The sequence below is a fragment of the Antennarius striatus genome, chromosome 23, assembly GCF_040054535.1.
Source record: "Antennarius striatus isolate MH-2024 chromosome 23, ASM4005453v1, whole genome shotgun sequence".
Lineage (NCBI taxonomy): Eukaryota > Metazoa > Chordata > Actinopteri > Lophiiformes > Antennariidae > Antennarius > Antennarius striatus.
Window position 1 is genome coordinate 3828237 of NC_090798.1, and position 23140 is coordinate 3851376.

At 44.2% G+C, this 23140-nt stretch overlaps 1 protein-coding gene across 2 annotated transcripts; it reads left to right on the forward strand.

Moving 5' to 3' along the window:
* The first annotated feature begins 2347 nt into the window (after positions 1-2347).
* On the forward strand, positions 2348-19121 carry LOC137590298 (insulin receptor substrate 2-B). 2 transcript variants are annotated; one of them, XR_011034354.1, is made up of 3 exons: positions 2348-6881; positions 12475-12672; positions 18747-19121. XR_011034354.1 is itself a non-coding variant. In XM_068307825.1 (2 exons), exons 1-2 carry the CDS (start codon positions 2681-2683, stop codon positions 12477-12479), a joined length of 4206 nt encoding a protein of 1401 aa, XP_068163926.1. In that variant the 5' UTR covers positions 2348-2680; the 3' UTR covers positions 12480-18678. The 2 variants fall into 2 exon arrangements, 1 of the variants encoding a protein (XP_068163926.1); XM_068307825.1 differs by lacking the exon at positions 18747-19121 and having other exon boundaries at positions 12475-18678.
* The last annotated feature ends 4019 nt before the right edge of the window (positions 19122-23140 follow it).

Below are 23140 nucleotides of genomic sequence, written 5' to 3' on the forward strand. Positions count from 1 at the left end.
ACAACATGTGATAACGCCGTTTTCACCTATTGTAATAATAGAGTTCAATAAATTGAACTCTATTATTACATCCGTATTTGGTCTGGTCAGCTTAGGAAGTCTGGATTAAGAGAAATTGTGTTTTATTTGATATATTCATATATATACATATATATGACTATCTAGAAACTAACTAAATAACTACAGAGATGTCTGTCTGTCTGTCTGTATGGTATAAATTTGAAGTGATTAGAAGTCAGTGTTTGACAGCAGTGAGAGATTCAGTGGCAGACAGGTGGTCCTACATAACTCCACTGGTAGCGTATGGCACAACTTGAGTGAATGGTGTTATTCCCACTGTGGCCAGCTGCACTACACTTGATCCCACTCATGATACTGTTTGGGGTAAAAGAGTGCAACAAACTATTGCATGCAAAGTGTAGTAGAAGCTCAGGCAGCCGGGCGGGGCATTCTCAGAGATGTTGAAGTACACAGATACTTCCCCTGGGCGGGGGGGGGGGTAGGTCTTGAGGACAAGACCCCCCCTGTCCTCAATTACTCTATCTAGGTTCCCGTGGAAAACACAGCTGGGGCTTGAATCTTGGCTCTTGCACATGCATGCTCTCTTAGTAAGTGTTTAATGCCACATGTAGCTGCCCTGAAAAACTAATACCAGTCTTAGGGTCAAGAGGGACTCCCATGGGGATGGACTCCCACGGTGGTGGTGTGTGGTGAACGTAGTCGACAGTGTGATTTAAACAAAACTGGATTATGATTTGAAATCATCACCTGTACCAAAGTTCAGGTTTGATTTTAGCCAGAGGATGCAGGTCATGTGAGGTCACCTTAACTGGCTTAACCCTGACTGACACTGTGTTTGGCGTGCACCCAAACTCACCAGTAGGTTCTCACATGACTAGAGCAGCAATGTGTTTTAGTAAGCTTTGCGCACGGCAGGCGGGCGAGAGGTCCAGATTTTGGGGAGCTGTTACTCGTTTTAGTGTTTGGGTTAAAGGTCTGAAAGAAACATTAAAGACATCTTTGTCTGCGGGTGGTAAAGAAATAACAGGGGGTTGATAGACTCATGTTCATATTGGGACATGGGATATAGTAAAAGCAAAAGGGCGTTCATTCATATCAGCATACAGTTTTGGTGTGCTTTTTGTGTTTTCATCTCATAACTGCTGTACATTTCAAAGACAAACACTGTTTTCCTGTTTTTATTTGACAACTATGTTTACTTTTTTTTACTTTGCAGATTAGGATTATAAATTTTGAGACCATACAAAATAATGCTTTGTTATAAATTAAGACACATCAGTCAAATAGGTGCAGAAAGAGAAATGCTTGCATTCTTTGATTACATTAGAGTAACTTTTATAAGAAAAACGACAACTCTCTTTTTTTTGTAATTGTTTTAACCTTTATGTCATTTTGTTGTATTTTTTGGTAATTACAGGTAATGTTTATTAGAAAGTGTTATGTTTCTTTTGCCCTGTCCCATTCTGTTTTGCATTTTTAATACACTTTGAATCATATTGCATTTGTTGAAATATGCCCCATTACAAAAACTAACAAACAAACAAACAAACTAAAACTACTTATAAAAAGACAAAAGAAAAAGGTGGATGAATTTAGGAGAGAAGACATGAGGCAGTTGGTTCAGAGAGGACGCAGAAAATAGAAAAGGATGACACGCTGCGGTGACCCCTAACGGGACGAGCTGAGAGGAAAAGATGTAGACAAAAAAAAAAACAATTTATAGAAAAATAAAAGTATTGCAGGTACATAAAGTAATCTATTTATAAATGAAAAGCAGTGAAGAAACAACAATAGAAAATGTTTTGTCTACTGTCCAATGCTGATTCAGACCAAAAATATGGGTGACCATTTGGGTATTTGAATTCGTTCAAGTATTTTGGAAATTTACTGTTAGACAAACTTCGTAAAGATTTTTAAAAAGGAGTACTGTAACTGAAACATTCAAGCAAATAATCGACCAGTGTGCTCACAGCGACAGAGAGAAGACGATAGGTGGATTTAAGCTCAACTGCAGATCTAGGATCAGTGGCTGGAGCCGGTAATAGTTGAGAAACAGTTGTCGTAGAACCTAACAAACAGATTCAAGATAAGTCTCACAAAGTCACCGCCTATATTTAACTTCGTCAAAAGTCTCTGGGATGTGATTGGTCAGAGCTATTGACGCAAGGCACTAATGACTTGCACCGATTTGCCAACAGTCCCGTCAAAGATGGTCAATCATAATTACTAACCAATCAGGAACCGGATATCAGTATTTGTCCCTCCCTTTTTGTGGGTGACGCAGAGGGTCATGTGTTGTTTGTGCTTTGGCCCGTAGAGATGTGTACAGAGAGGGGAAGGGATTGCTAACTGAGCTAGCTGGATCCTCCCGATTATAGAAACACAGCTGAACGTGGTCATGTTGCACACGTTAGGCTCCATTTCGTGAAAAAAAAAAAAGCCCGCATTGGAATAACCGCCTTGCTGCTAAGAGGGAAAAGGGACTTTTTTCTTTTTTGCGGAATAACAAAGCTGGTTCTTGAGGATTGCAAATCTGAACAGAGCGAGTCAACATTAGCTGGCCTAGCCGGACTCGGGAGCTCGTCTCCCAACACAAGAATGGGGTCTAGGTCCACCAGGATTAGCCTGCTAGTAAAGTGACCTTTGATTGTATTATCTGATGGCAAATTTTACCAACTACCAGGAAGGCAAGGCAGCGATGTTGATGGTGGAGACGCAGCAGAGGGACGTCAGGACGAAATCTGCGGCCGCAAACGGAGACGGTTCGGTCGGGGAACCCCCTTCCCCGTTAATTAATATCGGCGGAGGAGGAGACAGCTCTCGCGTCCATCAACATTTACCGCCCCCCAACCACCTCCACACTCAACACCTCAGCCACCAACACCCACCAAAGGATCAACAGCAGCACCATCACTACCAGACTGCTCCACAGCAGCATCTTTCCGGTGAAAACACCGCCGAGTCCCCGGCTAGGAAAGCCTCCTCCTCGTCTCTCAGTCAGGTACACGCCGCCGAGGACCTCGCCGCTTCCTCCGCCGCTTCCTCCGCCGCTGGCCGCGGCAGCCATGTATACGCGGCCGTGAACGTAACCAACACGTCGGACGTTGTGGATGATATTCGAAAGTGTGGCTACTTGAGAAAGCAGAAACACGGACACAAGAGGTTTTTCGTGCTCCGGGCTGCCAGTCACCTCGGACCGAGCCGCCTGGAGTACTACGACAGCGAGAAGAAATTCAGGAACAGCCTGCGCACCGCTGCCGCGGCCGCGGCCGCCGCCAGCGGCGGGGCGGTCGCCCTTTCCCCCCCGAAGAGGGTGATTTACCTCTACCAGTGCTTCACGGTAAACAAAAGGGCGGATTCCAAAAACAAACACCTCATTGCCATTTACACTAAAGACGAGTACTTTGCCATCGTGGCTGAAAACGAGCAGGAGCAGGAAGATTGGTACGTGGCTGTAAGCGAGCTGATGAGTGAGGGCAAGAAGGGGCATTTGGATTCTGATGATCTGGATGATGGGTATGGAACAGTTACCCCCGGTACTGTGTTCAAAGAGGTGTGGCAGGTGAATGTGAAGCCCAAAGGTCTGGGTCAGACTAAAAACCTCACAGGTGTTTACCGGTTATGCCTCTCAACTAAAACCGTTCACCTGGTCAAGTTGAACTCTGAAACGCCCTGCGTCAACCTCCAGCTGATGAATATCAGACGCTGTGGACATTCGGAAAGCTTCTTCTTCATCGAGGTGGGTCGCTCCTCCTCCATCGGGCCCGGAGAGATATGGATGCAGGTGGATGATTCTGTCGTGGCCCAAAACATGCACGAGACCATCCTGGAGACGATGAAAGCTTTGAAAGCTTTCGCCGAGTTCCGGCCAAGGAGTAAAAGTCAGTCGTCGGGCTCCAATCCCATGCCTTTCATCACGACCCGGCGCCACCTGGGCAACCTGCCACCCAGCCAGACCGGACTGCAGCGGCGATCGAGGACTGAGTCAGTCGTCGGCACGCCGCCGTCGAGTAAGAGTTCCGGGGCTAGCGGTTATCGCTTCAGAACGTCCAGTGAGGGCGAGGGGACGATGAACCGGCCGTTTCGATCCGCCACGGGAAGCCTGGTTCACCTGAACTCGGCGCGTTTCCATCACGGTCGCCAGGAAGGAGACGGCGCCGGCGGAGCAGGTTGCGTCGCCACGGGAAATGCCGGCACGAGCACCAGCTGCGGACGCTACGTCAGAGCCATCCCGGGATCGTCGTCGTCGTCGTCGTCCACCTGCCACGCCCGCTCCGCCTCGCTGCCAGTGTCCCACTTTAACTCCACCACCAGCCCGGTGAGCGTCTCCTCCAGCAGCGGGCACGGCTCGGTGTCAGACACCCTCACCCGCCCGTCGAGCGCCTCGATATGCGGGTCGCCGTCCGATGGCGGCTTCAACTCTTCAGACGAGTATGGCTCCAGTCCAGGCGACTTCAGGTACTTCCGGGTACGGAGTAACACTCCAGACTCCCTGGGGAACACCCCACCAATCAGAGAAGAGAACTGTCTCAGCGATTACATGGCCATGAGCTGGAACCGTGAGGTCTTCTGCACCAGCGGGGGCTCCGGGAACAACAGCGGAGGCGACACGCCACGGGACGAGAGCACGTCGACGACAGAAGACGAGCGCTTGTCTTCGTCGTCGCTGAGGAGGAGGACGCACTCCTTTTCCAGACAGGCTGGCGGCGCAACTGGTGGCTCCGGGGTGACGGTTTACCAGAAAATGACCCAGACCAACTTCTCACTGGATGAGGGATCGGACATCGTGCTACCGTTCGGCAGCGGACTGCTGCGCGGTGGGCCGTCTTCTTCCTCTTCCTCGCTCCGCTCCGATTACAGCTCCTGCTCCGAGCACAGCCAGCAGAGCCGTCCCTCCACGCTGTCCCGGACGGAGGCCGCTAGCGAACGCCAACCGCCTTCTTCTTCTACTTCTGCCAAGGAAGACAGCGGCTACATGCCCATGATGTGCGGCGTGGCTGCGTCTCCTCGGGACACTCCTCCTGATTACATGCCTATGCAACCCAGTTTTTACCCTCAGCCCGTATCCCATTCACCCCAGTTTCATAGTCCATCTTTAGCTCCCCGTTCGGCGCACCATCACTCCCAACTTAACTTCCCGTCCTCCACGGACTCCCATGGCTACATGATGATGCTGCCGGGGGGCAGCAGCGGATCCCCTTCTCCAGGGCAGGCCTCCCCCAGCCCTCACAGTAGCTCCAGCATAGTCGGCGCGAGTGGAAATGACAGCATCGCAGAGAGACCGGAGAATGGAGAATATATGGACATGTCTTACAGCGGGGGCGGGGGCAAGCTTCCGAATGAAGGCAGCAGCAACTATCACACCTCTGGAACACCTGAGGGTACCTCAAAGTCTTACAGCCCTTACTTCTCCCTCCCTCGATCCTACAAGGCCCCAACCAGAGAGCGGGATGAGAAGGAGTACGGAGAGTACGTTCCCATGAGCTCGCCTGCCAAGCCAGTTTATTCGTCAGTCGCCACGGCTTCCGTGCCAACGCCGGAGAAGAGGAGCGGAGGAGGAGGTAGCAGCGCCTCCACGCCCTCCCACCCACCTCCACCTTACGGAGCTCACCACACGACCGCAGCGATGGCCGACCGGCGCGTGGCCAGGCCCAACCGGCTTCCCTTAGGCAGAAGAAGTTTCCACGGTCCAATGCGGGTTAGCGAACCCTCCACCTCGTCTGCAGGCACGTCCACTTCAGTCCCCGCTACTGTCAGCTCATCCGAAGGGCCTTCCAGTCCTGGAGAGTATATTAACATCGAGTTCGGAGATCACTACCCGCACCAACAACAGCCCCCCGCGTATCCTGGTTCTGCACAGGATGAAACAGCTTCCCTAGAATGCAGTGACCTTCACGGATCGTCTCCCCAGCCTCAAATTCACCAGGACTACATGAGCGTGGAGGTAGGAGCTGACCGACAGGACAGCGCTGGATGTCTGGGTAAAAACCAGTCACCCAGACCCAGTCTCGTTGCCCCCTGGAACCCACCCAGCTACATCCGACCCTTGGCCAGCAATCCAGGAGCTCTGGCCTCCCCCGGAGTCCCCGCTGGAGGTCATTGGAGGTCAATCGGAGATGATTACGCAGAAACGACCTTTAACCTCAGCAGAGGTGACAGGACGAGCCCCACAGCCATGCTGCAGCATCTCTGTATCGTGGAGGGACATTACAGCCACGCTCCCTCTGCCTCCTCCGCGTCCATCTCCCCTCCTCTTCCTCCCTCCAGCCCGGGCAGGATGCCAACGCAGCAGCTGGAACCCAAGGTGGTTCGAGCGGACCCTCAAGGCAGAAGAAGACACAGCTCCGAGACGTTCTCGTCCACTTCCTCCTCCAATTCAACTCCCTCGGGAGGAGGAGGAGGAGGAGGACCTGGCTCTTCATCTTCAGCCGTCAATCCCACAGCCTCCAACGGACCGTACCTACCGGAGGGTCAGACCTCCAGATGGGCCAGTTCGGCGTCTTTTGACAGCATGTGGGTGTCGATGGAAGGTCTAGGGGCCTCGTCTGCTCATCACACCCCAGTGAGATCGATGGATATGAGCACGACATCCGGGACCCCGGCGCCCTCCTCCTCTTCCTCCTCAGGGGCCGGTACAGGCAGAATGTGCAGGAACATGTCTGTTGGCTACCAGAACGGCCTGAATTACATTGCCTTGGAGCTGAGGGAGGACGGGAGCAACATAGGAGCCGTGACCTCGGGAGCCAGCAACAGTAATGGGAGCGCGGCGGTGGCGATGGGGACAGTGCCTCTGCTGGAGAACGGCACCTACGCCAGTATAGACTTCACCAAATCCGACGGAGTCGCCACAACAACCAAGGGTGAGTCGAATTTTTGTTTGCCTCATGTGAGCCACGTGTGAATCGTATTTGCTCGTAAAAGTCTTTTATTGACTGCCACAGCAGTGCATGTGGAAAAAACTCAACATCTTCCTGCGTGTGTGAGAAAAAGGAGCTTTTAAGCATCAGTAAAAGAGAACAAACGTGTTTCTTCGCCGAAATCTAAATTTAACCTGAGCTGTTATCTATTATTAGCCACATTATATCAATTCGCCGCTCCTGTAGTGAATCTATTTTGGATCGGCTCTATGATCTTGACAAGGGCTGCGTTCAGGCGCTTTGAGCAGCCAGACGTGTTTGAAAGCATCTGTCTTGGGAACTGAATTCTGGGCTAAAACCGTGCTGGCACAGGAAGTGGCAACCAGTACGCGGTTCGTCTTGAGGTTTGCATGTGTGCGAGCCGACTGGCAGACAATTAGCTTGCTGAATGAACCGAGAGTTCATCCGAGGTCAAGTGCGGGCTGAATCAACCCCCCAAAAAAAAAAACAAAAAACAAAAAAAGGCCTTGACTTCCTGTCTTTGTAGCTGGTGCCAGTCTGTGCACGTGCCGCTGTTTTCTTTGTGTCAGCATGTGTGCCGAGAGCACGGATGTGTGGGTGTGTGTGTGCGCACGCGCGCGTTCGCAACCTTTTTGTCTGCTTTTAGACTGTCAGTCGAAGCAGGGAAAAATATACATGCGGGAAAAACAACCAAAGAAACAAGAGGGAGCAGTTGGAATGATGGCAAAACACACAAAAAACACCTTAAACTGGAGTTTTTCATCTTTTTACATCAATGATAATTATCCGATCATTCAGTTTCTCATGTGTGAAGAAACAGTGAAACGTTCTGTCATCTCAAACCCGAACCAAAGATTTAATTAACTCTCAAATACATGCAGGGAAATCTTAACGTTTGGAGCCCCCAGCTGAGCAGACGTGTGGCAGTTTTGACTGAAATGTTAATTTTGGTATCAACAATTGCATATTATTCCTTTTTTTTTTTTAGATCGCAGGGTGAATTCTTCAAATGCTAAAAACCATCATCGAACCCAAAAGAAGCTGAAGTTGCATCATGTCTCCTCTGTGTGTGTGTGTGTGTGTGTCTGCGTGCGTGCGTTAGCGTTAGCGCTGGGTTTAGCTTTACAGAGGAGAGTCAAGAGGATGTTAAAAGGATGTTTTCACTCCGTCCCTTGGTGTGCGTGCGTGAGCATGAGTCAGGATTCTCGTGCTGAGCGGCGATGACGGAGCCTGCGTGTGCGTGCTCGTGTGTTAAGTCTACAGCACTCACACAGGAGATCAACCAGCACTCAAAAATCACACACACGCACACACAGATCTTATTGTGTGTAGTTTTCCGTCTGTTTGTGTGTGCTTAATTTCAGGCGCTGCCAGAAGGTTCGTGTGTGTGTGTGTGTGTGTTGATGCAGTTCAAGGTAACACCGAGCAATGTTAATACATGCCTACACGCACACACTCAGTGATCGGCCAGTGTGTTTTCATGTTCCGAGTCTAGGTAGGGGTGTGTTTGCGTGCGCTGAGTCACGGCTGGCAGCCTTTGATGTGGCGATGTAATTGCGGCGGCGGCGTGTCAAGGCACACAGCGGCGCTGAGAGGAAACGCATCATCATCCCTCAGGAATGCGCTTCCTCTCAGCTGCGGTGTTGAGCTGATAGGAGCACACCTGGATCCAGACCTGGAGGAGACTGGTGGGTGTGTGTGGGGTGGGGGGCAAGTACATTTTGTCTCCTGTAGCGCGGCGGTGAATATTAGATGTGACGTGATGTCACACGTCCGGCCTCGTGGGAGTGGGAAGGGGGTGGTAACGTTACGTAATCAATAGTAGAGTCGCGTCTGCATTGAGATTGAGATGGTAAAGGGATGAGGTAGAGGGAGGGTGAACCATAGGTGAGGTTATTGATTGATTGATTACAAAAAAAAGCACATTTAATTCAGATGTCTTTTAGATTCTTTACATCTAATAGCTTTTGAATGGACGCAAGAAAAGGAAATTTAAAGGCAGGTCCCGGAAAGGAAGTAGAAGAGCCACCCCCCCCCATGTGGAGCTGAGGTGGTGAGGAGATGGGACGAGGCTGCCCTTTCCTCTCTCGTTCCCACCTCCGTGGCCGGGACCCTTCTATATTTACAGGTCTATTTGCAGAGCGACATGAATTTATGGGCCGGTCAGAGGCATGCTCGTAACAGGACCCCCCCCTTTTTTTTTTTTTTTTTTTGCTCTTCGTGGATGTGTGTTGCATGTAGAGCTCACTCTCTCTTTCTTAAATAACCACAGGCTCACAGATGTTAGAATTATTAACCATCTACGAAGGCTCAAAAAGCAAATTCTGATTTGAGGCAGCTGTCTTGTTGAAGTTTTGCTTGTGTTTTATTTGCCCCCGTTTTAGCGACAACGGGGGCAAATAAATAATCTGAAATAGCCCACGGTTAGATGAACACCTTAATGCAAAGCACTTAAATGCTGGGGTAGCGTTTAGCGTGGGCGCACTGAGAAGCATGGGAATCCATGTGCTGGGTCCGCAGAGCTAAACGGGGGAGATCCCATAATCCCATATGTGTTCGGAGCCAGCAGGGTTCCCATTGGTCACTGAGTTTCTGTAAAGATTTATTTGTATTTCATGGAAATATTGAGTTGATTTGGTCGGAAGACATCAGAATGTGTTTTCTGGTCGTCAGAAAGTACAACTGAAGTTACTTAACCGTGAGTTGAAGCCACAGGCGTTGATATAGCCTCATCAAACCCCGTGAGGTCTTTCTCAGGAGGAAATGCGTGTCGTCAGCGATAAACGGACCTAAACACAGTCGGCTTTGAGGTTTTTCTTTCGTAGGTGGTCCTGAATGACTCACCGAGGCTCCGGTTTTTTTTTTCTTTTCTTCTCTCTTCTCTTAATGATAAAGCAGGGTTTTACTGGAGCATCCATCTACTAACTGGAATGCGTCTGTGGATGACTTTAATAGACAAAGTCAGAATGCGAGTGCAAACACGCACCTGAGACGCTGCAGCATCTTTAATTGCAGCTTCTGGTGACCTTTTCTGATGCTCTGTTTGAGCTGCACAGAAATCCGCAGCACGTTTCTTTTTTTTTTTCCCGCTCGACTGACAACCTTGAGATGATGTTATAGCTGTAAAATGCATTTTATTTCGTTTGAATAGTTTTTAAATCCATTAGAATTAGGAGATGCATCTGGGATGAAGATACCATTACTCTGTGAACGATAAAATTACAGAGAAGAGTTCCCAAAGTCCCGATCCATTTCTCCTCGTTCATTCAGTTTTACTGATTCCAACCTTATGGAGCCTCACAGCTCATGCCGTGTCACAGGAAATGACATCATCACAACATTAATGGAACACGAGGCGTATTTTAATGACTGGGTAAAGAGTGTGTGCCTCATTATGTAGAGAGGCTTTAAAAGCAAAAGATGAAACGTTCCTGCCTGTTGCGTCGGCAAATTCAAACCTGCTCTGAAAGTTAAACGTGTTTTTTAATCCAGATGTGGAAGGAGAGAAACCATTTTCCAGTCGCCGATCAAGTTTTTTTTTTTTTTTTCTTCCTCAAAGGCCTGTTGCCCCATCAAGCGTCTCGTCAACACGCTGCTCTCGCTGTTCAATCCCACGATGCCTTTCGTCTGTTGTCCCAGCTGGGCGAATGTGGCAGAGAGATAGCATGTTTTTAATGGCAACAATTAGAGAGAGAGAGAGATGATCATTAGCCACAGCTAATGCAGGTGTTGTAACAGAGTTTTCATAACCAGATTTTGTGCGTGTGTGTGTCTGTGTGTGTGTGTGTGTGTGTTAACCGAGGTCAGCTGAGGGCAGCTGGCCTCATGTCCTCAGAGACTTGTTTTGATAGAAGTCCTCAGAGACTCCTTCGCCCGCTTCTCTTTTTTTCACTCTCCGTCCATCTGTGTTTCCAACCACCTGTTTTTGTGAAACACTTTCTGTTTGCAGGTTTTAAAAAGAAAAAGAACTGGTGGGGAAAACTGTGAATCACGAAGCATCCACCAAACAGTAGGTCTACGTTTACCAGCGTGTCGGCTTCCACTGACGCTCTTTTAGCGTCGGTCCGTCGTGCACAAGTTCAAGTCGATTTAGTTGTCATAGCTTGTTTGAACAGAATGAATGAGACTGTATTACAGTATTTTCAGTAAAATGCACTGGATTATAAGGCACACCTTCAATGAATGGCCTGTTTCAAAGATTTTTTTTCCATATATAATGCACACTGGATTATAAGGCGCACCGGGCCATAAGGTGCACATTCAATGAATGGCATGTTTTAAAACCTTTTTCATATATAAGGCGCACTGTTGTTGTTGTTTTTTTGAGAAAATTAAATGCTTTTGGGTGTTCTTTATAGTGCGGAAAATACTTAACTTGGAGAAATACCTGTTTATTAGCTTCCATCAAGTTTCATGGAAGTCAGTTTTGTAGTTTTATGGTAATCCTGCTTTTTTTAATTTTATTTTATTTTGAAGGGAAGACAGGAAGTACAGCCTCTTCTCTCAATCTCCTCATTACCGTTTGGAGTCTCTTTAAGTTTCGAGTTTTTGTCGTAGATGATTTGCTTTTCACCGCTTTGGCTGTAGTTCGGTTGGACCAGGTTGTGTTTAGGCTAAGTGTTTGTGTTTGTGTGTGTGTGTGTGTGTGTGTGTGTGTACCATGACTGTGTGCTTTCTGTCCATCTCTCCATCCATCCCTCCATCCCAGCAGCTAACAAACAGGGGAGTAGCATTCCGGCAGCGCCTCCCGTTAAAGCATCTGTATTGTGGCGGCCGTTGGCATTGTTGTCCCAGACAAAGCCTCACTCTCAGTGGAATAACCCAGCTGGATGGCGGCCACCGTCGGGGTCATCAGGGGCTGCTGGGCCGCACCAAAACAGCCGCCCTGACAGCCGGGTTCGGGCTGCGACAGCAGCACAGGAAACAAACGATGTGCACGCCCACTGGCAGCCCGTATTACCCGGAGAAATGGATTGTTTCCATCAGAGCCCAGTCTGTTAAAGGTTTTCTGTGTGTGTACATTACAATAGAAGAATTCATCGGTTATTGGCTGCATCTCTAAAGTTTAAACACATACAGACCCCCCCCCCCAAAAAAAAATCCCCCCCAAACTGGGAGGTTTCCGCTCGCGTGCAGCTGTGTTTAGAGTCAGATTCCAGTCAGAAGTGGTCAGCACCACTCGGCTTCACAATGTCCAAAAACAGCTAATATAACCCGTGTAAAACCGCCGAGCGTGAGCCCGGCGCATTCCATTTGTCTTTGTGTGCCTGAGGGTCACGTCAGGAAAATACAACCATGTTTTTCCAGCAGTCACGGCAACTGCAAGTGTGTATGTTGTCTATGAAGTTTGACGAAACGGTGGAAATGCTTGTCTATTTCCTGCGGCACCTTAACAATGCTTCTATGTGTATGAGAATAAGGGAAAGGCATCAATCCATCATGATAAGACGTGATTTAGTCGATGTCTTCAGCTTATTTTATATTTATATGTGATCATCTGTATCGCTGATAATCTAGCTTGATGTTCATCGTGTTTCTGACTGCTCACCTAATGATCTGCCTTCTTCTCTTTCAGACTAATGGGACGGGATGATAAAGGTCCACCACCCTGCTCCTCCTCCTTCTCCTCCTCATCTCTGTGCTTGGGACACTTGACTCTGCCTGTGACCAATGGATGCTGCCAGTGTGTGCTGCTTTTTTCCCCTCATGTTCCGCAGACAGCAGTCAGTGAGCTCTTGAGGGGACCTCAGCAGAACCTTTGTCTTCTTATCAGGTGGTTCTGCTTCTCCTTATGGTATTAAAAAGGGAGGTTTGAATACTAAAAAGGCATTATGGTACAGACTTGGAAACTTTTATTTTGGAGGGTTTTTTTTAATTTTTTTTTTTCCTTTTTTTTTTTTTAACCCTAATATGGTACAAACTGGCCGATCAGTTTTCACTTCCCGTTTGACAAGTGGCGTTGCACAGCTAAAATGCTTGTTCCCATTGTTTTCCAAGTCAGGTACGCCGCCTTTCCAGTTACCATTATGCGTAATGTTCACACCAGTTCGCAACTGGGACACTGAGCTGCCGCTGGTTTGATTACAGCTCGCTAACGCGGCAGGAAACCTTAAATCATTACTGTTTTTTTTTTTGCATTTTGTAGCATATTATTTGTTCATTGCAAGAGGTACACCTATTTCATTACATTTCTTGTTTTGCTCTCGTAGCAAGACGGTATTCAACAACGCGGGAATACGAAAAATGATCATCAATCAAATGCTGGAAGTGATCTGTGTCAAATCTGTCCTCTGTTTGCCCTTTTGCAGATATGTGAATCTGACTGAAGTGATTAAAGGAGAAGTTCAACATTTTGGGAAACAATCTTATTTTGCCTTTTTGTTAAAAGGTTGAGAAAATAGATTTGTGCCACTTGGCATGAAGAATAAAAGCTGCAGAAAGTAATTAGCTAACATCGCTCAATCCAGAGTTGAGCAGCAGACCTGTTAGCACCTATAAAGCGAATAAATCATCACTTTATGTCATTTGCTAAATCTGTAGAAAAGTACATTTCATTAAAATACTGAGCTGTCAAAACAGTAGGTTACATGGATTGAGCTACCTGCTAAGCTAATCAGTGACAAAGAACTTCTTATCAGCGTTCTTCCCAAACTGTTGGAACTCTCTCTTTAAGAAACAACCTCAAAGATTGACGCGGGCTTTGTAGAGAAACTCGGCTGCTACATCCGGTGAATGGAAACTGTTTTGCGGCACGATTCTGCTTTTGTTTTCTGCTGTTTAATAAACAGAAACAGGTGCTTTTTACATTTTGGTTCATATCTCTTACAAGAAGCAACACGCTTGACAACGGAGATCTATCAACGGTTAAAACATTTCCAAAGAGGTGCATGAAATGTGACAAATCTTTAACGGTCACCCAGAAAGGTGTAAACTGACTATCTGCTCCCCAATATGAAAGTTTTCTTGAGCGACAAAACATTGTTGGAGCTTCACAAAAGCACAGCGTGGTAGCAAACGGCTAACCCAACTCTCCAGAAGGCCAAGATCCTAAAACTGATTCAAAAAGACACTATTTCCATCTTTTTTTCAAATTAAGAACTTGCAAAAAACACAACAGAGGTATTTGTTGCTGTGACTTTAACACCCTTTCAAATTAATTTGGGGTCTCTGGATTTCTATATTTCACATGAACTGCACCAAGTCATTTTACTTTTTGTTTCTGCTTGTTTTTTTCCTTTATTTTTTAAAAACTTTTGAAAACCCAATCTCCAACTTCTCTTGCAACGCTGTTTTATTGTGAAGCTCCAGAAAAGTCCATCTGATTTCCTGTCTGTATGGCGGTGAGAAGATAATCACTGAATCCTCCTGTTTGGCTAAACTGCATCTCTTGGAATTTTTCCTGCTGCAGTCAAAGATGTAACCCCCCCCCCCCTCAATAAACGGTTAAAGCACAAAGCACAGAAATCGACGCTGAGACGCCGACACGAATGATGTTAAGGTCATGTGACGCATGCACACACGTGTAACGGTCATGCAGAGGTAGTTCCTGTGTGTCACCGTTGCAGCTCTGTCAGCATTTCTTGGTGACATAGAGGATATTTGTCACTTACATGCATACACACACACACACACACATTCGGACAGGTGGCAAACACCCACATCAGTGACATTCTCAGCCTCTTCTCTCACACACACACACACTTTAACGGATTAATACACCCATATTTAGAATTTCTTCTGCCGCTACTCTCCCATGACCGGTACCATCTCCACTGATCTCGTAGAAAGAAATGTGCTGAAACACGAGTGATGGCGAACGGCCCACAGGATTGCAAATTTTTTTATTTTTTTTTGTCGTGTAATGCTATCTTTTCCCCGTTTGTGATGTTTTATCAGCCCACTCTGTTTTTCTGTTGTCTTTAATGCGTTAGGATGGATGAAGGCCTGTCAGTCTCACACTGCTCTATGTGTAGGAAGCATCACTGTCATGCTTTTAGAGCCCCCACACATCAGGGATGCTGAGCTCTCTTTAAGTAATTGTTCATATCTGGTTTCCAGAACAGCATCGACAGTTTTGTTTTGGTTTTTTTGCAGCATGATGGGTTTTCTGCGATTGACTGATTACTTGATGCCCTCTGAACTCCAAACATCTGGTGCTATGTGTTCATAATGCAAAGTTTAATCCTCTGCTCGCTGTCATGTTAACGGAGAAATTACTGATGTGATTTATTCATTTTTATTATTTCAATTTGTCACAGATTAGCAGGAAAATGCAGTTTGTGTTTCATTAAATGGAGCCCAGGAGATCTTAAAAGTATTTTGTTTCAATGTGTTGTGCTCTGATTGTTTTTTTTGTTTTAACTCAGTTAATCTTTTTGTGAAAAGCATGGTTTTACTTTCCTTTTATTTTTGTAAATCCTATTTTTGGGGCTACTGAAATTTTTACACAGATTTTCAAACTCCTTTTTATTTTGCGATCTAAAAAATAGACACCATAGTAAAAAATTTTTTTTTAAATGTTTAAGCAATCACATCGATAATGTGAAGTTTTCAAATTCAAAAGTGAATGTTTAATTACATAAAACAGTAAAAGCAAGCAAATATGATGTCTTGATAATGGACTTGAAAAATGCCAGATGAGTGGAGTTTTACTGCATCAAGGTAATTCAAAGATAAAATATCTTCAGTATTAAATGTATTAGAGGTACTTCATAATCTCCAGACCTCTCCAAGTTAAAATCCTACTATAGAGGTGCTTCACTGTCCAATATTTGCACCAGTCCCCCACTCATTTACGTTTTTCCTTTTAAATGTTCCAGTGAGGAAAGAAAGATGCTTGTGTTTAGGATGATAAGAGATAAGAAAATTATTTTTTTCCTGTCTTTAAATCCACCTATGGTCCTGAGGGTGTAGGGGGTTATGCGGCTAACCCCTCCCCATCAAGGATTTCAATCTGATTTGAAGTAAAAAAAAATTCCAAAAATGTTTTTTAAGCCTGTTATGTGTCTTATATGTACATTATGAACAATCTGACGTATCCCTATATAATCCCCCTTTAAATGAACAAAGAATTTAATTTAATTATAATTCAGCTGCGATGACCCACAGCAAACGAAAAGAATAGTTTTTGATTTTTTTAAATTTAGAGAATATTTTGTGAATTTGCCACAGAGTCGTGTTAGTTTTGAGTTTTTAATGCAATGAGAAAAATGGTAGAGCTAGATTTTGGGTGATTTTTTTTGGAAGAATCCCCCTTAATTTATTCAAAGCATTATTTTTTTAAGAAAAACAATGTTCACGTTCATGAATGTTTTTTTGCCTTCTTGTTAAATTTTACCCGGTTTAATTCTTCGTCATGACTGAATTAATTTACACAGAATCTGTTTATTTTGGCAACAACTCAACCTCAAACCTGTCCTTGATTTTACTGAATACGGTGTAGAAAATGAATTTAAAAGGGTGGAGACATGAGACCTACGTAATATATATCTATATACATATATATATATATATAATCCTCGCAGAGAAGACTTAGGGTACTGCATTGTTATGCAAACTTTTGTTTCCTTTTTTTCCTCTAACATTTTGGTTTATTTTGTATTCTAGTTTACAGAGGGAAAATAATCATCTTGGTTATTTCGTTGTATTTCTGCGACCTTGTGTCTCTGAAAACAAAACGATACAAGGCTAGTATTTTTTTTAAGAGTACATAGGCATTTTGCAGTTATTTGTATAAAGAATGGGTTGCAACTTCTGCCTAATGTTTATTTTTTGTAACTATATTACAGTTTATTTGCTGCTGTGTAGTACAGTTAACAGTTGGAATTGCTGTCAATGGCAAACATGATGATGTTTCTGCTATCAGACGCGGGTCTTATTTTTGTTTGTTTCTTTTTCTTTCTTTTTTTTCCAAATCCTCCCAAACTATCAGAGGAATTTTTTAATTATTTTTTTTCCCCGGAGGTGGGCGAGGGAAGCTGATCCCACCCTGCCCCCGCTACCTGTGTTCTTAGTTTCCAAGTTGAATGCTGTTGTTTATTAGCTTTACAGGAAAGAGTTAAAAAATACTGTGGAGGTGTGTATCCTTCGTATGTGCATTATTTTTCAGCGACGTACGTCCTATATACGAAAAAGTAGAACTTTTTTTTTTCTAAAAAAACAAAAAAAGGAACTGATGGGAATGGAAATCCTCCTTCTGTAAATAAGGAAAAACTCAAGTTGTTGCTTTTTTCATGTTATGTCGACGCCTCAGCAGATGCCCAGCCTTTTTTTTTTTTTTTTTTTAAATTCTCTCTCTTCTTTTCTCTATGGAGGGAAAGGGGGGCGGGGGTAGGAGGGGTATGCGAGGAGATTTGAGCATCGGCATAGTGTTTATATTTATCAGACTGTTTTTTGCTTTCGATAGAGCTATTGCAATAAAAATGTGTTCATGTAACTGCAGTGGTCTTGGCTGCCTCTTTTGTGTGTGATTTATCACCATTGACATCTTCACAACTCTAGTTTTTTAAGATAACCTTACAACATCAAGAACTGTATTTTCCGCACTATAAGGCGCACCTAAAAGCCTTTAATTTTCTCAAAAAAAACATTCATTGAAGGTGCGCCTTATAGCCCAGTGCGCCTTATAGTGCGGAAAATGCCGTAATCTGCTGACGTGTTAGTGGTTCAATAAGGACGACTGTGTTTCGGGAAAAAACAGTTCACCTTAACACCTGGGAGAATCATAATAAACAATCATATAACCTGAAAACAAGTTTTTTTCTGTTCACTCACTGAAGGACCACATGATTCCTCTACAGGTTGAGACATTTCCCTGATAACGCATGCTCTGATAAAAACCTTTCAAAACACCATTTCTTGTGTCAAAAAAAAAAAAAGACGTGACTTCATTTAAGACGTCAGTCAAAACACTAGAGTCAACGGCCATGAAATTTACTGTAGCTACTTGCGCTCTCAGATGATAAAAGTCTTAACAACCTCTTGACCTCTCCTCGCACGGCTGCAAACTGGAGGAACCAGCAACTGTAGCACTTCAAAAACTGACGTAATTGACGTGCTTATTGCCAATCGTTGACGAGTCGAGTACTCGTAACCAAAGCAAAGGCTTTATTTGTTGTGTGGTTGCATCATCCGGTTGCTCACATAGTTAATTTTTCCAATATGTTTCAGGTATATTTTCTCCATTTGCCCTTCAAGTCTTTTCCATGTCTTTGTCTCAACAAGAATCTATAGGAAAACCTTAGATTTCTGGGTTTGATGATAGCGTGTGTCCAGCATTTTATGTTAGGGTTTGCAGGTCTGTTTGAACACTTGAAGGATAATGGTATGTCTCCTGAAGGAACTGTGGATCCATGTAATTCTTTCTCATCTACCTTTCACATTGAGATATTGCATTTGTTAATGGGTTTTCCTAAATGTGCACAACTGAACAGAGGTGCAGATTTTTTAATCTTTATAAATTACCTTACGCATAAATCATTTTCTCAGCGTTTTTCTCAAGTGTGCGCAAACCTCTCTAAAGGACATGTTGGACTGTTCGGTCTTGTTAGAGGTTTTCAGTCTACTAAGGGTCAATCTAGTTGTTATTGCTTTATTCCTATCATAAAGATCTAATCTCACACTTTTATTGCTGCAGATTAAACACAATATCATCCCTCATGTAAGAAGATCCTGCCCGCGCTACGAATGAAGTAAACACATTTATGTTGTCAGGGAGCCACACGTCAACAGGCTGAATGATAATGAGCGATGTGTTTGACAATGTTTTAAAGCTGTTGCAGAGAATCTACGAGTGTCAACGCGGAAAAAAAGGAATCTTCCTGAAGCTTTTTTTTTTTTTTTTTGCAGATGAGTGGTTTGATGACACACAGTGTTTATCCAGCTCAGCATCTCAAAGTCCAACTGTCAAAACAACCCAAAGTTCACTTTGGTCATGAGAGGCAATCAGCTGAGAGGAGAGTCTGGATCCGCCGAAGGCAGCAGGGTTGTGACCTTGTTTTCTTGGTCTTTTTTTGTTTGTTTGTCAATATGGTGACAAAAATCTTGTAGTCTAAAGTTTACGATGAATAAAAAGTGATTGAAATGAAGGAGTTTTCTTTCTTTTACTGAATGGGCACAAACAAAAAAGTAAATCTGCAGAAGGGTCAACTCTGTGAACAAAGGTTACCAGCGGAAAAGTGATCGGTGTTGTTTCACGCACAGTTTTCTCCCACACAGGTTTGACATGCGGTTGACAGATAACCGACATCCTGGGGCCCAAAATGTGGGACGGAGCACAGCACATATGCATTAGGTTTCATTATGAAGGTATTCAGCTGTAAAGTCAATATGAGTTATTAAATAAAGGCTTATATTAATGGAAAGCTACTCTCCATTTATGTAATATTGTATTTAACATAAAAAATGAGGCTCAAAAGGTTCAGCTTGCATTGATCATGTTTAGGTCTGTTTCTCTAATTTAAACTAATGTTATATGTAACATTATATTTAATATTTAAACTGAACCTGGGTGAATTACACTGTGCATAAACTACCGTAACTCGGACCAGGCTTAGAATCGTCATCATTCCAGCGATAAAACTTAAAAGCGATCACCATATCGTGTGATTGAGACACTCAGACAATATTTGAGCCACTAAATGCGTCAGAATACGTCACAAATGTTTTCATTATTTTTTTTATTTTAAGTGGCGCAACCTCTTGCAATCAAACTGCAGAGTAAACCCAAAAACCACAGCCCAGAGATGAGATAAAGCATGTTGAGGTATTTGTCAAGTGTGTGGATATAAATCCCTCCGAAGCAGTGAGTGAACAAAATGGAAAAGTTAATGACTAAAAGGTCAAATAATTTTCTGAATCGATGGTGAAAATGATTTTTTTGTGTGTGTTTGAGTTAATAAATGGCAAAACTGATAGCATAAAAATCTCAAGTTTAAGAAGTAACTTAAAAGTTCTCAAGGTTTTTTTTTACTAGCATGTTCACTAGAATGGTTCTTTCCAGTCCTTTAATACTTATTCTGGTCTATTTGTCTTCATTAAACATTTGTTGTGTCATGCTTGAATGATTGTGATCCTTCCCCCCAAATGATTTCCATTGATGCCTCTGTCTTTGGTGCATTTCTCCTGTATCTATAAGCTTTTAGAATACTGTACATAGAAATGAATGCGGAGCTCCCACTGATGTCTTAGCCCACACCTTTAACTTGGAGTTTTTGGGGAAAAAAAAGTCTGGTCCTTGCACAAACATGTTTGATGACCCCTGAACCAGACACTCGAGTTGGGACCATCCTGCTCCCGTTCCAAGTCTTGAGGGCTTGAAGTGAGCGGGAGAAAACATTTCAAGAGTTGATGCCGCAGGTTTGACTGTGGCAAGGATTCAAAAAATGGTCTCCAGTCTGCAGCAGCTTCTCCAGTGAGTGACAGACCTGGGGGTATGATGATGCTTTCGTGCGTGTGTGTATGTGGATGCTGAGCCAGTGCACCAAGCGGGGGGCCTTTCAACACCAACATGTGACCTGCAGGGGTTTCGTTACTGATGGACGAACCATTGGGGATGTAGACCGGTGCTAGAGTTTCAAAACAACACCCGGTGTGTGTGCTTGTGTCTGCGTGTTCGACTGCATGTGTTTGCGGTGGATGATGTGTGAGGTGGATTCCCAAGGCTCGGAGTCCACTTCACGGATCTGATGTACACGGCTTTTCAACTATTAGCGCAGCAATTAGCATCTTCGTCAGTATCCGAAATCCTTGGAATGGTTCCACTATCCTCTCACACACACATTAACAGATGGTACCCCTAATGAGAGAGGATGTAAGGGTTTCACCTGACCACACTTTGTATCTGTTCACCCAGCAAGAGGCCTGACCTCATTGACGCTCGAAAACAGCATCTGTCTTTTCGACGGATCCCCTTCCTCCTTCTCACATCCTCGAAAGTTTCCTATTTAGGAAGCAAGCTCAAGGTTTTTCCAGGTATCCACCGAAACAGATGCTAAAGAGGGGAGATAGCGCATAAAGGTTAGAGAAGCAAGCTTGTGACTCTAACGTCATTGGTGCTGGTCCCTCAAAGGAGTTGCTTTGCATTCAACAACTCAGCAAGAGCATTAGCCAAATATATCAAAACCACAACTCGGTGTTGTGAAAAGGATATTGGCTGTTGCCTCGGCCAAGGCGGTTCTGTTTACACCCTATTTGTTGGTGGGTTGTTTATTAGTAGAAGTATTCCTAAACGGCCGTATGGATTTCTAAGAAACTCCGTGAAGGGATGGGGTACAGTATGGGAAACAACCCCGATAGGTTTGCAGGATGTGGCATCTTTTAACTTTCATCCTTGTCATGCAAAAATTACCAGACTGGTTTCAAAGAGTGTGGTGAGAAACAGTTACATTAGAAAAGATTGTTTTACAGTCAATTTTGATCTAGATTCTACCATATTAATGTGAGATAACGACGTAATGTAATGCACAATGCATTGTGGGAGTATGGCAGCCTCAGCCACAACCAATCTGTAATATTTAATCCATTTTCCGAAGAAATGCAGTAATCCCTTACGCATTCGCGCATCAAAACTTGCGACTTCACTTCATCCCGGATATTTAGTAGGTAGTCATGTGATGCCGTACGCGCATTCTATTGTCTGACGGTATCTGGAAGTGTGGTACGATTCATGAGTCTCGGAACGCAGCACGAAAGTGCTTTAAACAGTCAATAAGAGTGAGGGAAAAGGTAATACATATAGAATGTGGTTTAGTATAAGTATGGGGAGAGTTCATAAACATTTAAGTTACCGTAAATGATAAGATAAATAATTTGTCGCTATATCACGGAATTATTCGCATGTGGTTCCTGGAACGCATTAACCGCGAGTAACGAGGGCGCACTGTATTACAAGAACAGGCTTTAATTATTAATGCAGATCGAAACAGGGTTTTCATACTATGGATATACAACAATTTGACCTTTGATCAGTATTGTGTTACAAAGTTACAACGTTACAGTACAATGCAGTGCAATTCTATGATACGAGAAGAAACAACAAAACACTGTACTGCATTTTTACAGTTACATTTACAGTAAAGAGTTTTACAGTGTATGTCAATAGGCATCTTCAGGATTGCACAAGCTTGGTGGAAGAATGCGTGCTCCTCTAGCCTGTCAAAGGCTTTTCATCGTAATTTATCACCTGAACTTTTTAACTTTTCACCGATAAACGTTTTACATTACAATCTGTACATTTTCATGATGAAATGGATGAACATCCACTGTAATTAAATGTATCTGCAAATGCAGATGACGCTGTTATTATGAGAGTTTATTCTAATTGAGCTGTTGCATCTTTGGCAGGACACCTCAGCCTTCGAGCACAGGAACACCTAATCTGTTTTTCTTTTTTTCTTTTTTTTTTGGAATGAGCTCTTATAACATCAGGAAACATCCCAGCCGGCCCCGGCAGAGTGATGTCATGCTTTTTCTTATTTTTGACCTAAACTTACCTTTATGCAACAAAGCCAGAGAATTGCACTCAGACAGAAGATCAGCACGTCTTTCCAGGAATCATCAGACAGCAGCAGCTCTAAACAACTTAGGGAGAAGAGACAACAGGAATGGACACACACACACACACACACACACACACACACACACACACACACACACACACACACACACACACACACACACACACACACACACCTACGATCATCTCTGGTTTCTAAAGCTCAGCCAGTACGAATCAGGAAGTACATTAGTCAAGACAGCCTGGAGCCTCAAACGCAGAGGAGACCAAAACAAAAGCTGCAGCTACCAGTCAGAGAAAAGAAAGGGAGAGAAGAATCCACTCCTTTGTGTATTTAGATTTAATTTCAGATGTGTGTATGTGTGTGTGTATTATTTGTGTCTGTGCTTGTGTGTGTGAATGTAGTGTAAACCTCAAGTAAAGAACATTACCTCAACACTTTTCTTGCTACTTTATATTTCCAAAAGAGGTGTAATTTGTCATTCTTCTTTAATTGTTGCTTTTTCTTTCCCTGACGAATATAGTCAATTAAAGCTCTTTTTGTATACAGTAGTGTCATGTGCACAGGAGGAGGAGTTGCTTGTACTCATGCTGAATACATTATAGATGAATTAAATCTTTTTCTTCTTGCTATTCTGATTATCATACATATCATTTTCTCTCATCCGTTTGTTGAAGGTTTGTTTTTGTTGGAGCTGAGCGTGTCGTTTCACTTTGTTGTATTATA

Bases quoted from the DNA above. Each gene is read 5' to 3' on its own strand.
- LOC137590298 (XM_068307825.1), top strand. From the start codon at position 2,681: ATGGCAAATTTTACCAACTACCAGGAAGGCAAGGCAGCGATGTTGATG.